The 16,842-nt window shown below is 22.2% G+C and overlaps 1 protein-coding gene across 17 annotated transcripts; it reads left to right on the forward strand.

Moving 5' to 3' along the window:
- Positions 1-10: 10 nt before the first annotated feature.
- LOC122860862 (phosphatidylinositol 4-phosphate 5-kinase type-1 alpha-like) lies at positions 11-16,489 on the forward strand. Of its 17 annotated transcripts, none has more exons than XM_044164882.1 (17): positions 11-871; positions 1,776-1,810; positions 2,586-2,714; positions 3,205-3,453; positions 3,543-3,860; positions 3,950-4,165; positions 4,253-4,476; positions 4,676-4,811; positions 4,891-4,978; positions 6,948-7,010; positions 7,933-8,010; positions 8,428-8,481; positions 8,809-9,270; positions 10,870-11,059; positions 11,143-11,369; positions 12,110-12,210; positions 14,260-14,487. In XM_044164882.1, the coding sequence occupies exons 1-17, from the start codon at positions 769-771 to the stop codon at positions 14,359-14,361; spliced, it is 2,775 nt and encodes a 924-aa protein (XP_044020817.1). In that variant the 5' UTR covers positions 11-768; the 3' UTR covers positions 14,362-14,487. The 17 variants fall into 17 exon arrangements, with proteins under 17 accessions (XP_044020817.1, XP_044020819.1, XP_044020826.1 ...); XM_044164884.1 differs by having other exon boundaries at positions 100-871; positions 12,637-15,031; XM_044164891.1 differs by lacking the exon at positions 14,260-14,487 and adding an exon at positions 15,985-16,489 and having other exon boundaries at positions 101-871.
- Positions 16,490-16,842: the final 353 nt, after the last annotated feature.

The raw sequence follows: 16,842 nt of genomic DNA on the forward strand, positions 1-16,842 counted from the left end.
CACCTTAAATTAAAATAAAATTAAAAAAAAATTCACATTACAAATTGGTACAAATTATAATTTTTATAGCTTATTAATTGAACAAGCAACAATTGTAAGTCATCTATAAAAATTATAAATTAATTTTTGATTTTAATTACACATGGATTTCGTAATTCGTGTATATATATGTTGTGAAAAATCAGTACAAATAATAAATATAATATAAAATGGCGCCTGGGGTCGATAATGACAGCACACATACAAATTCACAGTCACGTAATTGACGATTAAACGTCAGTGATTGTTTATGTATTTGTGTGTTAACGTTTCTTTCTCTGAATTATGTGTAAAAGCCGACATTTTAATTTAAAATATTATTTATTTATTTTCTTCTTCCACCACCACGAATCAGTTAATAAACATTTATAATAAATTCAGTTAATCACGTCACTCACCAGGAATAAATATCAGTATTCAATACATCTTACTCATTCAATATTAACATATCTAAATTTAATTAAAAAAAAAAATCACGACAAAATATATTTAACTCTTACATCTCTCCAGTGTATATGTGAATAAATTCAAGTGTAAGTGCTCCAAAAAATTGAAAAAAAAAAAAAAAAAGTGTTATGTTTGCTTATAAAATAATTGTTCATAATGAACAATATAAAAAACAATATTAAAAATGAAATTAAATAATTAATAGTAACAATTTTAAAACTGTCAAATAAAACAGTTAATATTATTTTAATATTATAATTAAAATTTAATTTTATCAACAAAATGGCTTCAAGTCATAATGTCGATGTTATTGAACTTGCTGAAAGTAGGAGTAATCGAGGACCTGACACATCCTCGAGACTTGATGACTCTGGTGATGATGAAGGTAAAATTTTTTTCATTAAATTAATTAATATTATTATCTTACTCCTAACCTACAATTTGTTTTTAATATTTTATCATTAATTTGACAAAAAAATTTACTATGGGCGTTAATTTGTTTTTTTTTTTTTTATTTTGTTTATTTTATTTATTTATTATTCTATTGTTGGTTGATGATCAAGGAATCTTGATTACTGTCATTGTGTATTTTATTATTGACTCATGTAATTTTATTTTTTTGTTTTTTAATTTTTTCTTTCATTCAAAGACGAATGATGATTAATAAACAAATAATTCTCGTCATTAGCCTATAATTTGTCGATGAAAATAATTTTATTTATTTATATTTATTATTATTATTTATCCTTGAAAAATTTACATACGCGGGCGTAAACTTTGACAGGTAATTGTCATACAACTGTTAAATATTTTTATGTATTATTCTGAATTCATAAAAGTGTTGAGTTTCTACAGTTAATGACCTCGAGTTAATATTTAAAAAAAAAAAAATGTTCACAATAATTAAATATCTATTAATATAGACTTTTTATTTATATAAAAATATTTATATTTTTAGTATGTCATTTGGTTTTATGATAAACTCATCATCACCAGGTTTTAGTTAATTAAAAAGAGTCAATTTTTTTTGCTTTAATTTCAAACTGACATGCTGTTTAATTAAATTTTTTATTGCAAAGTCTATGAAAAAAAAAATAGAGTAATCAAATATTTGATTACTAAAGTTTATCGAGATTTTATTTAATTTTTTTAACATGGTTGAATCATTTTATAAATATTTTATTGATTCTTCAATGATAACACGATGGATAAAAAGTATTTTAAATTTTAATTTGTCAATTGTGAAGTAAGGTGTATTTTAAAATGATAATTGTTTTTTTATTTTACAGACAAGTCAACGACTGGTGAAAGGGTTACATTTGACGTGAGTAATTTGTTAATTTATTTGAATAATAATTTTATATAATAAAACATAATAATAATGAAATAATATTTGTTATTTATTTTTTTTTTTTCAATGTCAAAAAAGTCACTGATAAATAGAGAAATAATAATTTTAATCAGCTGATTCATATAAATGGAATTTCCCCGTTTTTTTTTTAATAATGATAAAACATTTATATATATTTGATAATAAAAATTCCGTAATGATCAGTGTGACTATGTTTGAATTGTATCAAAATGTTATGGAACAGTTTGACATGTACTTATTGTTTCTTGGCCTTGTTTTAAATAACTATTCAATATAATTTATATTATTTTTGTTGCAAATTTTTAAATATAAGTTGTAAAAAAATATTAAAATATTATCTCTGCATAGGTTTCAAGACGTAGAATAATATTAGTATCATTGTGAAAAGAAAAAAAACAAAAAAATATATCAAAAAAAATAATAAAATATTCAGTGGAAAATAATGTCAGTCAAGACTGGTTCTTCCAATGATGATTATGATGACGATGACACAAGCATAAGTTCTAATTTAAGCAGTGTAAACAACAAAAATTATTAATTTAAAAAATAAAAAAACTAAAGCGTTATAATTATCTAAATTTTTTTTACTATCGTCGAAAATTATCGAGCTATTTTATTCGAAATAAAACGTGTAAATTTGATGGAAAATATTAAACAAATGTTTTTTTTTTTTTATTTTGATAATTTGATTAATTTATATATTGTTGTATATTTTTTTGTTATTTAGAGTTCAGTTATTCAACATGAAGCAGGAGGTACAAAAGCAACTTCAGCAATGGCTCGAAGTAAATCAGAGAAAGAACGTAAAATTGGCCACAGAAGGGTTGGTGTTGGTGGAGAAATTACATACAAAAAGGTATAAATTTATTTGTCTATTTTTCAAGTACATTGAACTTGATAATAAAAAAATTAAAACACAAAATAATAACAAAATGAATAATTAATTTTATTTTTATTCCAAGAAGTATTTCATACTTTTTTTAATTTTCTTATCAAGTGATAATAATTGTCACATAAATATTTTTAAATGTGTTACCAAATTCATCATTATTTTTGAGTATAAATTAAGTTATATTTTTAATTCTCATTCAATCAGAATATTGAATGAAAGCTAATAAATAATAACAATTTTTAATATGTCAATGACATTTATTTTTAAAATATTTATCAATTAAAAATTTATAAATATAAAAATTATATATTTATAGATATTTTAAAATAACAAATAGCTTGATTAAGATTCATTTTTAAATATTAAAACATTTTAAAATAATTTGATACAGGTAGAAGCTGTTTTTAAATAAACTTTTCATAATTTTAATTATTAATTTTTTGTTTTATTAAAGATTCAATCAACACAAATTATGGGATCTATACAATTGGGTATTCAACATGCTGTTGGTGGTCTTGCAAGTAAACCAGAAAGAGATTTATTAATGCAAGATTTTATGACTGTTGAAACAACAAATTTTCCAAGTGAAGGATCAAATCATACACCAGCACATCATTTTTCGGAATTTAAATTTAAAAATTATGCACCAATTGCATTTAGATATTTTAGAGATCTATTTGGTATTCAACCTGATGATTTTTTGGTAATTTAAAAATATATAACTTAATTTTTTTCAACTTCTTTAATCATTACCTATATAAATTATAATATATATATATTTTTTATTTTTAGATGTCAATGTGTAGTTCACCATTACGAGAATTATCAAATCCTGGTGCAAGTGGTAGTATATTTTATTTAACTGAAGATGATGAATTTATAATTAAGACTGTACAACATAAAGAAGGTGAATTTTTACAAATGCTATTACCTGGTTACTATATGAATTTAAATCAAAATCCAAGAACATTATTACCAAAATTTTTTGGTTTATATTGTTATCGTTGTAATAGTAAAAATGTTAGATTAATTGCAATGAATAATTTATTACCATCTGCTGTTAAATTACATCAAAAATATGATTTAAAAGGTTCAACATATAAAAGAAAAGTAAGCATATAAAAAAAAAATATGCAATTTAATTTAAAACAATCAACTAGCTATAATAATACTCAATAATTTTTTTTGTTATTTTTAAGGCAAGTAAAAGTGAACGTTCTAAAAGATCACCAACTTATAAAGATCTTGATTTTATGGAACATCATCCAGAAGGTATTTTACTTGAAGCTGATACATATGGTGCACTTGTTAAAACAATACAAAGGGATTGTCGTGTACTTGAAAGTTTTAAAATAATGGATTATTCATTACTTGTTGGTATTCATAATCTTGATCAAGCTGCACGTGAAAAATCAGTAATTATTTTTTATCAATAAAAACAAAAATTAATTATTCAAATTATAATACTTTATAAATTAAAATAATTTATTTTAATTTTAAAGGAAGAAAGATTATCAATAACAGCTGAAGATGAAGCAGGTGAAGCTGGTTATGAAAGTGGTAGTTTTATACAAGTTGAACGTGATAAAGAACGTGATGAAAGAATTGGTGCTGCTGCACTTAATCGTTCACGTAGTATTAATCGACAAAGATTAGTTGCTCACAGTACTGCTATGGAAAGTATACAAGCTGAAAGTGAACCAATTGACGAAGAAGATGACGTACCGTGAGTATTTAATACCTAATTATTATTTATAATATCATGTCATCGTAAAAAAAATAAATAAAGAGCTTATCTATGATTTCATCTTTGATCAAAGTATTTTTATTTTATTATTTATTCACAGGAACATTTGTCATTATATCATCAAGTTTATATTTTTGTTTTTTATTTTTTCATTTTTATTATTTTTTTATTTTCCCAGCAGTCCCGGTGGTATTCCAGCAAGGAATGCACGTGGTGAGCGTCTTCTTCTTTTTGTTGGTATCATTGATATTCTACAGAGTTATAGATTCAAAAAAAAATTAGAACACACATTAAAATCAATGATACACGATGGGGTAATTAAATTTAAATTATACTTTTTTTTTGTTTAAATTAATGATTTAATAATAATTTATTTATTTATAAATTTTTAAGGACACTGTGTCAGTTCATCGTCCTGGTTTTTACGCTCAACGCTTCCAGGATTTTATGGCTAAAACTGTATTCAAGAAAATTCCATCACGTAAGTACAATCCGAATCAGACACTTCTAACGAATCTGACTTCGATGCTAGCAATCAATAAGGTACATTCCTAATTATCAAATTGATAAAATAAAAAACAAAAGAAAAGGGTTATTTAACAAAATAAATAAATACTAATCATTCGGTAATAATTAATTGAAAAGTAAAAAAAAATTCAGTCGTCCATTATTTTTCTTTTAATTAAAAAAATATTTAGCAGTTTTTTTTTTTTTTAAATTATCAGGGTAGCTAATACGCGTTAAAAATAAATCAAAAAAATTACGATAATTTTTTCTAGTTCATATGAACTATAATGTGGAGTAAAAAATTTTATGCAAATAAAATAATTGTTTATAAATAATTAATACAGCTCATAGCTAAATAATAATTATAATTACGTAAAAAAAAAAAAATTCCAAATGGTGATGAATTCCATGATAATGCGTATTATATTTTTGCTCAAAATTAATAAAAAAACTAATTATTATATTATTTAAATAACTATCTAAATTATTGAGGAAAATATCGAGGATTATGATATTTTTTTTTGGTAAAAATAATTCAGTGATAAATTGTTTTTTTTACGGTTAAAATTTGCTATTTTTTTTTTTGTTTAAAATATATTTTTTATTAACAATTTGTTTTTTTTTTTACGCACATGAACAATTAATAAATTGTCATATTTGTTTATTTATATTTTTTATATATTTTTTTCTTCTAATTCCAAGCACAAACAAGTAGTTTTATTATTATTTTTTGGTTAAAAAAATTTAACAAGATTAAATGCAATTTGGTGCAGTCGATTGGTGTCCACATATAGATAACTTTAATGGCCGCAAATCGACCTCCATTTGGCAAATACAGTATTAAAATTTAAAAAATACAAAAAAAGTATTTAAAAAAAAAATAAAATTAATATTGTAGATTTTATTGATTATCAATTTTCATGAATAAATAAATGTGTCAATAATAATTATTTGCCACGGGTTATTTTATTCGAAATATATTTTTTTTTCGATTAGATACGTTAATCACGCGATGGCAATTGGGGCTTCCGCGTTCATTAAGTACTATTTAAATTTACATGAATTTTATCATTAACAATAATAGTAATAAATAATTAATAAATAATAACAATAAAAAACAACATATTTAAAACGGCTAAAATATTATAAATAAGAAAACATGTTAAAAAATGATATTTCTTTAATTTTTTTTTCTTTTTTTGTCTAACGGGGCAAATTAAACAAATTAATAACAATTAATAATAATAATATTAATAATTTTCATTGTAAAAAATCAGTTATTTAACGTGGACACCAATGTAAATACTTATTATATTTTAAAATAAACACTTTCGCTATTTACAAATTCATTTCATTTATCTTTACCCAGTATTTATAACTTATCACAATTATCCTTCCATTATAATGACCTTGAAATTATTTAATAAATTTTTTTTTCCACTTTTTATTATTCTACAATTATTTTTATATATATTTTTTAATTTTATTTTAAATTATTTACTTGAAATATTAAATTGAACCAAATAAAACTCAGGCATGCTTTGTAATAATAATAATTAAAAAATAAAAAAAAATCTTTTAAAGATTAAAAATAAAACAGAAGAAAAAAGCTGAAATTAAATTTTCGATTTTTAGATTTATTTAGACAAAGAACCTGACCGGGAAAAAGCAAAAAAATATTTATTTTTTAAGCTAAAAATTATTTAATAAATTTTTTTCAAATACATGATAAATGTTATCAACGGTTGCTATTTGAAGTTAGATCGTTTGATATTAATATAATGAGTGTTTGGGTATTTATTTGATAAAAAAAAATATTTAGATAAATATATATTTTATTATTGATGTTTCTGTGTCCGTACATTATCCGTGTCAACCCTTGAACCTGAACTGAATATCAACAATTTGAATAAATAAATCATTGCGAATATTCAAATACAAAGTGGATCTGCCTGAGATTAAAGGAAATCATCGCAAATTCCGTAACCTCGTCACCAGCTACATAGGTAAACTCTATCTGTCTCTCATTCTCTTGGGCTTTGTGTTTATAATTTTTTTTTACTGCATATTATTTAAAATTTATTTTTCATTTTTTTATATCGTTAATCATGCATTTTATCGCACACGCTTTATTTTATCATACTCTGCATGTTTTTATTTTCATCATGTCATTTAAATTTTCTTTGTAAATAATTTTTTTTTTAATTCAATTTTCAATCACCTCGATTTTTCTGATGGAATGAATTTTATTTGGCTGAAATTTTTTATTAAATTAAGAGTGAATTTAATCAATTGAGAATGTTGTTGTATTTTTATTTTTATTTTTTTAATTGCATGTTTGCATCTGAATGATCTTTCTGAATTATTTAAATCGATCAATTAACTCCAGTAGGTCCAATAGAAATATTTCTATCTAATTTTTGTAGGTAAATAAATTAAAATTTTGTTTTTTTACTTAATAGAAAAAAAAGTCTAGATACTCCCAGCGAAACTCCAAAGTTATTTTTAAAATTATTTTAATTAGAATTTAAGATGATGAAATTTAATCAATAAAATATTATTTGTTAATTAATTCTAAGTGCGATGATTGATAGAAAAAATACACTCGATCAAAACGAAGTTTAATTTTATTATTTCGTTTTAACGATTGCTTTTGATGTTGTTAATTTAACCCTTAAATTAATTACAGGATTTTTTAAAATAGTTTTAAAAAAGATACAAAATTTTACACAAAGTTATTGACCAAAAGAAAACATTGGAAAATTACTTTCTTGTTATTTTTTTTCGTTGAACAAAATATTAATCAATACATGGATATTAATTAAAAATAATTTACTGCAAGACTTGACATAATTGTCAATTATCTAATTAGTATTATAATTTAAAAAATTAATAAAAATAAAAAACATTAATTAATTTGTGTTTCAGCTCTCAAACATTCCCCATCAAAACGAAAAAGTATATCAAGACCATTGAGGCCTCTCGAGGGTGACTTTGATTCAACTGGTATGTCAATTAATTCAGATTAATATATTATCAAAAAAAAAAAAAATCCTCCCTTATTATTATCCTCTTTCCTCCCAAAATAAAAAACAAAAAAAAATCCAATTTAAACGTTAAAGAATATAAAAAATAAAAAGCAAAACAAATAATATTTTTTTCACATTTTCATCTCATTAAAAAGCAAATCACGCTCAAGATGTAAAATAAATGCAATGCGAATATATTATTATAATTACTGAGCACAAAAATAAATTGCACGTTATTTTAAATAAAAAACAAATCAATAAAAATAGTTTTTTAAAAAAAGAATCCCTAAATAAAAATAATATTATTTTTATTTATTGGGATAAATAATATATAGTATATATAATATAAATATATAAATCAATTTTTTATAATTGGTATTGTATGGTGGTTTAGTGGTAACGGCAACCGGAAGTACGGCATTGCATGATACATCACCCACAAAACCCGGTGAGTCGCTTGATGCAATCATCATTTAATCCTCAAATTTTTCATCATTAAATATTATATTATTAAATAAATATAAAATAAATGCTTTTACCAATATAACCATTAACAAAAATTAATAAATTAACATAAAAATATAAAATAAAATAATTATAAATACAAATAACAAATTTATAATTATTTTTAAAAAAATTAATTTGGAAAAAGCATTTATTTATAAATGTAATCATTGTAACCCTGAACAAATTCATTTAACAAAAAAAAATATATATATGTCTGTCTGTCTTGCGCCTTTCTCATCTTGTCCTGTTGGTGTTTGTGATGCAACAGAGAGTTCAACTAAATCAGATGAAAATATTCAACCAGCAACAACTACAACGACAATGCCAACATTAACAACAACAACAACAACAACAATATCAACAGCAAAAACAACAACAACAACTAGTGCATCAATAGCAATAATATCAGTACCAATAGCAACATCAACACCAATAAATTTTCCAACATCAACATCATCATCAACAACAGCAACAACTGGTCAATCAATAATACAACCACAATTACAAAATAATACTAATACAACAGTACGTTCAAGTTATCCAGCAGTATTAAAAGGTAGAAATGGTGCAACACCACCAAATCCAAATTTAATACCATCTGGTAAAATACCACCACCAGTACCACCACGTGGTGGAGGTGGTAGCAGTGGTAGCGGTGGTTGTGCTAAAAAATTAAATGATGATGAACAACGTGGTAATATATCATCATCATCATCAACATCTGGTCGAGGTGATAAAAACAACAAATTGCATGATAATAAAAATAACAATAATAAATATATATATAAATTATTTAATTACAATAATAATAATAATAATAATAATTCACCAATTAAAACATCATTGCATGTATCCCAAGCTTTTAATTCCTCTTTGCATGTTGGTAATATTATTAAAAAAACTAAAAATGGTTTATTTAATATTAATAATGATAATAAAAAATTAAATAATCATTATTTAAAACCATCAACATCATCATCATCATCATCATATAATAAGTATGATTATCATGATGAAGAATTTGTAGCTGTTGAAATAATTAATGATTCATATGTTATTAAAATGAGTCCATCACCATTTAGACCAGAACGTGGAGAAAAAAAAAATAAAAAAATTATTAATAATAATAATAATGATGATAATGATAATAAAATTGAAAAATTAGAAAAATCAGAAGAATTATTATCAAGAAAAATAGAAACGATTGAAGATATTGTTGATAAAAAAAATCTATCAATTGTTAATGATGAACGAAAAATATATAAAATGACAAGAAAAGATAAAAAATATTCAGCAACATATGCTGAAAGAAAACGTAATGATAATTTAGTTAATGATAAAAAAATTAATGATAATTTAAATACGTCAATTAAAACAACAAGTATGATTAATTCAATTATTGATAAATCAATTTTACCAATGTCATCAACATCATCATCGAATATAACAAAAATAAAAAAATATAAAATGAAAAAAAATGTTAAAAATACAATACCAAAATTAACATTTAAAAAACAATTGTTTAATTCATTAACAAATGTTAATATGAAAAATAAATTATATGATAGTAATTTTAAAAAACATAATGATTCGATTGATGATAAAATGAAAAAACGTATTGTTGCAAAACGTGCTGATAAATTGAGTCCACAATTTGATAATATTATTAAAAATTTATCATCATCAAAATTATCAACATTAAATGTGCGTCTTGATGATGAGATACATCCAGACACATTAAAAAATTATTTAACTGATGACGAGTATCGTATTTGGTTGAATGAAAATAATAGAAATATATCATCTGCATCGAAAAATCCATCATTTCTGCATGGTTATGATAATTGATCATAAAAAAAAAAACACACATAATTATCCCAAGAACCACACTCTTCATTGCACCACGTTGCCTGCATAGTTTATCGAAAAAAAAGCTGCAAAGTAAATCCAAGTAGTTAAATTATCACCATTATTATAAATTATATAAATATTTCATAAATTCATTTTATTTGTTTGCATGAATATTTTTTTTGCATTGTGTTTTGCTGTTGAATATTTTGAATTGTTTTTTTTTTTTTCCTACCAATGATCCTAAAATCCTTTTTCACAATTACAGTAGTTATTAATTATTGATTGAATCAACATAAATGAAAATTAATTTGCACATTTGTTTTAGAGAGATTGTTGACTAGCTGTGAACCTTTTAATTAAAAAAAAAAAATTATCAAAAGACAATTATTTGAAAAAAAAGCAAATAAATTGATAATTGATTGAATAATTATATTGTTGATGTTTTTGTTTTGGAGCTAATGTAGACTGCTTTTTGTAGGTGGCACCCTTCCTTCAACCTGCTCAACCCCACCCCCGCCTTTTGATGATGCTGTGAGATCAAATGATCCAACACTTGCATTTGGCGGACATCTACATGGTGCTAGTAGCATTTTAACGAGTCATATCAAGCAAAGTAAAATTATTCATCATGTTTCACTTACCAAAAATTATCATCATGACTCTGTTAGGTGAGTTAATAATTACATGCTTTAAAAATGAATTGAATTTATTATATTTTTATTAATTTAAATTGTTTATTGATTTTTTATAGTATATCTGATGTACATCTTGAAAACAGTGGTGGTAGTGGAGGTAGTGGAAGTGGTGGTGGTGGTCGTGAAACAAAATCATCATTGAGTGTTGAAAGTGGTGGTAGTAATCGTGGTGGTGGTGGTGGTTTAAATTGGACACCACCAGCTGGTAGTGCTGAGGGTTCAACACCAACATGGACTGAAGGAACACCATCATTTACTGAAAGTTCAAGCAGTGGTGATGTTGGTAAGTTTATATTAGCTCTCAATCTATACTTTGAATCATGAAGAGTTTCTACAATCATCCGAAGATTATTTATATTTTCTTCATTTTATTTTTCATATTTAAATACTATTTAAATTTTATTCGATTGTTAGATTAATTTATTAATTAAATATTGAAATGACAAATAATGATAAATTAAAAATTTTAAATTTACAAAAATCATTCAGAGTTTTCAGAATTTTTATATAGATCTGTTTAGAAAATCAAAGATTATGTTAAATATCAATATGTGATAATAAAATTTATGAATTAAAAATAAATCATTTATTTTAATTTAGTAAATTTTTATATTTCCCTCTAGTTAAACTTTTTTTTTTTTCTAAATATATTTTTTACTCATTGTTTTTTCATTAGTATTATTTTTTCTTTTTTATTTTCATTCGGGTTTACAGCCTGGAACTGCAAGAGATAAGTCTTTGGTTTTCATCATTAACCATAGTTTTATTTTTATTTTCTATAGCTTTGCAAGCTCGTTGATTGCACAAAAAAAATAAATTACATAATGCTTTTATTTATCTAGCTAATCACAAAAGTATTTCAATTTGTTTTTAAAAAAAATTATAAATCGAAATTTATTTAATCATACATCTTAACAGATAAGTGCAATAGAAGCATTTAAAATTATTTGAATGCTTTGTTTGTTTAATTTTATAAACAATATTATTTTTAATTATTTATAAATCAAAAATTTTATTTTCTAGGCTGCCCAACAACACCAACTAAAAGACACCATCAAAATAATGTTAGAGGAACAATTGCAGCAACTGTTGAAGAAGCACTTGCAAGTTTAACAACTGAAATGGTAAGTCATCAATAATTTATAATTTTTTTTTAAATGTTAATTAAATAATCATAAAAAAAAAATTATTTGAAAAATTTTTGTTTTATTTTTTCAATAAAAAATTACTATAAAATAAATGTAAAATAAAGCTTTTTTTTAAAAAAATAAAAAAATTCATTATTAATTGAAAAAATATAAATCAAAAATTTTTAAAAAATTTTAATTATCATTATCATCATCATCACCATCAGCTTGATGTGCTAAAAAAAAAAAAAAGAGATAGAATAAAATTACATGCTTGTTTGCCGCTTTTTTTATCAACGCAAAATGATAAAAATAAATCATAAAAATAATTAATTCATTTATAATTGAGATGAATTGTTAAAATATTTGTAGTTTAGTTTTATCATTAATTCGTATTATCGGTACCACCGTTTGAAACAAAAGCTATTTGCACAAATTAGGAAATACTACAACGTGAGTGAAGCATGAAGATGTTTTTCATAATGGATTTGATCAAATGGATAAACAAGACAACTTTTTATCAACAATTATATCAACTGATTGTGAGGATAACAATCTCAATAATCAAGATCAAGTACTACTATTTTATCGTCTTGCTTTAATCTCAGTTTGATAATTAAAATCAATAAAATTTATTAAACTAATATCAAAAAAAAATAATAATTGTAAATCAACGATAAATACTATCAACAAATTATTTTTAATCTTGAATATATTTTTATTTCTTCTTTTCATTTGTTATAATTTTCATCAAAATTAATTTATTCAAAAATTATTATCGGAAATAATTTAATATAATAATTGTTAGATAGAAATTTTATTTTTAAAAATTAACTGAATTTTAATTCAGTTTTAAATATTAATTTCGAAATTTTTTTTTTAGAAATATATATATTGTGATCTATTTAAAGAAAAAAAATTAATAAGCCAAAATTTGAGAGACTCGTTTAATGTTTTATGATGATAATTTTTAATAAATATTTAAAAATTCGGAATATAATTAATATTTTTTGTAAATAGTAGTCTATATATTTTAGAAAATATAAAAAAAAAAAATTGTTACCTCGGATGTGATTTTATTCCGAGGATTTAAAACAAAAATTGAAAAGCAATTACTTCTATATTGTACTTCTGTGTCGAATATTCTGTCTGTGTCTTTATCTGTATGATTATTAACAAAGTCCGTGTAAAATAATAGTAAAAAAAAAAAAGCAAATTGAATGTTAAGAATTTAAGTAGATATGTGTACAAAAATATATCTATATATATCCAGTTTGCCTTATTGAAAATGAAACTCTTAGACTTTCTTGAATTCGATTTCGACAAACGAAAATATAAATACAATAATACAAAAAAAAAATAAAAATAAAAACACAAACAAAAATAATACAAACGACAAATTAATTTAATAATGAAATATTTTTTTGTCAATAATTCGAGTATGTTTATTTCCATTTAATTGGAAATTTATTTTTAAATATTAGTCAGGTTTTGAAAAAAATATGTCACTTAATTATTTTATCTGCAAGTTTATATTATTTTAAAATATTAATAGATCTCGAGTGTATACGTTTTTAAAACCAAAATGTTGTTCAACATTATTATTGTTAAATGAATACGATATAATTTTAAAATGATAAATTAGAGGTCGTTTTACGTGAGGAAAATCTACGTGTACAAAAATTAAAAACTAGATTTGATTGAAAAAAAATTCGCGACAATAGAAATTTAAAAATTCTAAAATCCTTCCAAATGTTTTAGACAGTTTTAGGCTGTTAAAAACGACAACAAAAAAAAGTACTTAGTTTGCGCATTTATTTTGTCAAATTGTGGTTTTTAATTTAATTTTTTTTTTTAGATTATTATCAGGTGTATTTTAATTTTGTTAAATAGGCATGAAAATTTTAATTTAAAAAGAAACAAATTGATTGTGATTCACTTGCTTTAATTATGCTTTTATTTTTTATAAATATCACTGGCACAAAATTGAAAATTATTGAAAATTAAATTAAATTAATTATTTGAGTTTTATAAAATTTAATTCAGAGACGATCAAAGCTTGGATCTCATGATCGATTGAGTGGAACTCAAATTACAAATTGGGGAGATGATTCAGCATCAGATGATAGTGACTCCAGTAATTTTTAAAAAAGTCTCAAACAAAAAACACAAAAAGCAAGATTAAAAATTGATTTAAAATTAGTCGAGTGAATAATACAAGTAAAAATTAATCGAAATAATCATGCCCGTTTAACTTATTTAAATTTTGTTTTTATTTAAACAAATTACAAAAAACATATCTTTAATTTAAAACAGAAAAATATTAATTTTATTTTTAATTAATGATGGTGGAATTGATAAAAAACAAAAATAATAATGAAAAATGTTTCATCTATTTTTTAACAACATACGAAAGTAAATAAATAAAAAAAAATAGATAAAACTTTAGTAATTTTATAGAATTTTTATTTTATGCTTTTTGTAGTTTTAAATTTTTTTTTCTTTTTTTTCTAACCGCCGCATTTATTATTGATACATTACCAAATGAATGAAAAAAAATAATTAGGATTTGCTTATTTAGATTTTCTAAAGCGGCCTAAATAAAAACAATTTTTTTTTTTTTTATAATTTTATTTTTTTAATGAAAAAATACTCAGTTGCGCAATTGCAATAAATACAAAATAATAATAATACAAAACACAAACAAAAATACAAATATTTAAAAATAAAAAAAATGTATAATTGTTAGTTAGACATGCACGATGATAAATTTACCACAAAAAGACTAAAAAAAAAAAAAATATTAAAACCAATTATTCTACAATAACAATGAATATCATTATTAAAAAATGAAAAAATAAAATTTTTGTGGCCAAAGTTCTGAAAAAGTCCAGCATTGTTAGTTGAACAAAAAAAAAAAATAAATACAAAAGCTCTCTTCGGTACTCGAAATATAATCATATGAGGCTCTGTATACTTGTATCAAGTTTTATTGTTTTTTTTTTGCTTGCTGTTAATAAAAAAAATATAATTAAAAAACAAAAAAAAAAAAATAAAAAATGTCGTTAAAAGACCAGTGTTATTAAATCATCAAAAAACTCAGATATATTAACAAAAAAAAAAAAAAAATTAAAATAAATATTATATTTGTGAAATAAATTTACAAACTATTAAATAATTTTTGTAAATATATCTGTCCTAGATTAAAATAAATAACGGATTGAAAAAAAAAAATATATGAAATATCTGCAAAAAAAAAAAAAATGAAAAAATGTATTTAAAAAATGAAAACAAATGTAATAAGGAAAAAAAAAAATTGCTAGGATAAAAAAAAAGCTTTTTAAAAATTTGCGATTGTTGGTAAAATAAAAAAAAATAAAAATCGCGTTGTGTTAATTAATTAAACTACTTAAGTCATTATAAAATTTGTCATTTTTTAAAATGACATTTTGCAATATCCATGTTGATATTATTATTATTTAAATAAAATATTATTGAAAATTAAATTTATGATCTATATTATTGGAATGATAATTTAAAAAAATTAATCGCCGGTGGTACCACGTACTTGTTAAATAAATTATTTCAACAACAACAAATGAATTTGAAAAAAAAAAAGATGTTCAAGATTTTGAAGACTCGAGGCATCGTTTTGACCTGTTTTAATTATAATTATTTTTTAATGTTTTAATTTGTTTTGTTTTTTGTTTTTTGTTGAATTATTTATCCTGATTGTTATTATTTTTTTTTTTAATATTTAAACCCTTTCAGACCCATCTTTAAATTGGCTGAGGACATTTTGTATTTATTGAAATATTAAAAATAATAAATCAACGAGAGTCATGGAAAATTATTGTTGATATCGACATACTCAAATCCAAGGAGTTTAGAAAAATTTATGCTTGTGATTATGATCATCATGCTGAAGACGATAAATCATGGATCAGTTGAAATCATTGATAAATATCTTGTAGGTAAGATTTAGATAATTAATAGAAAAGATAAAAAAACGTATAAATTGTACGATAAAAAATAGAAAAACTAAAAAAAAATTGTAATGAGAGGAAAAGAATCAACTCAAAACATCACCGAATGTTTTTATTTTATAAGTCAATATTATTTATTTATAGTTAGAAAATGGCTGGGGGCTTTATTGTTCTCATATTTTTTTTTTATTTTTTATTTTCTAATTATTTAGAAGACATGAGATTAATAGTCAATCTCTTATTTTTTTTTTATTTATTATTTCTTTAGACTTAATAACAATTGCGAATTTTTTTTTTGTTTACATACAAATTAATTATTTTGTATTTTTTGTTTAAAATACGAGTGTGTAAAGAAAAAAAAAAAATATGATGTCTCGATACCAGTTATGTTTGACTATTTGTTTTTAGATTTTCTCAATGGCAAATTAATATAATAAAGTTACATAAATTATATTTCTCCTATAATTAACATAGGTAAAGTCGTTTATTCCAATGATAATGGTAATGCATTTACTTGATCGAAATTGATAAAAATATAACTAAATAAACAAAACCAAAAAATAAAAAAAATTATAAAAAATTTACAAGACAAACAATATTACCTCATTCTAATGAATAATGTGCTGTATAATTATATCGAAAA

The sequence above is a fragment of the Aphidius gifuensis genome, linkage group LG1 (genome assembly GCF_014905175.1).
Source record: "Aphidius gifuensis isolate YNYX2018 linkage group LG1, ASM1490517v1, whole genome shotgun sequence".
Taxonomy (NCBI): Eukaryota; Metazoa; Arthropoda; class Insecta; order Hymenoptera; family Braconidae; genus Aphidius; species Aphidius gifuensis.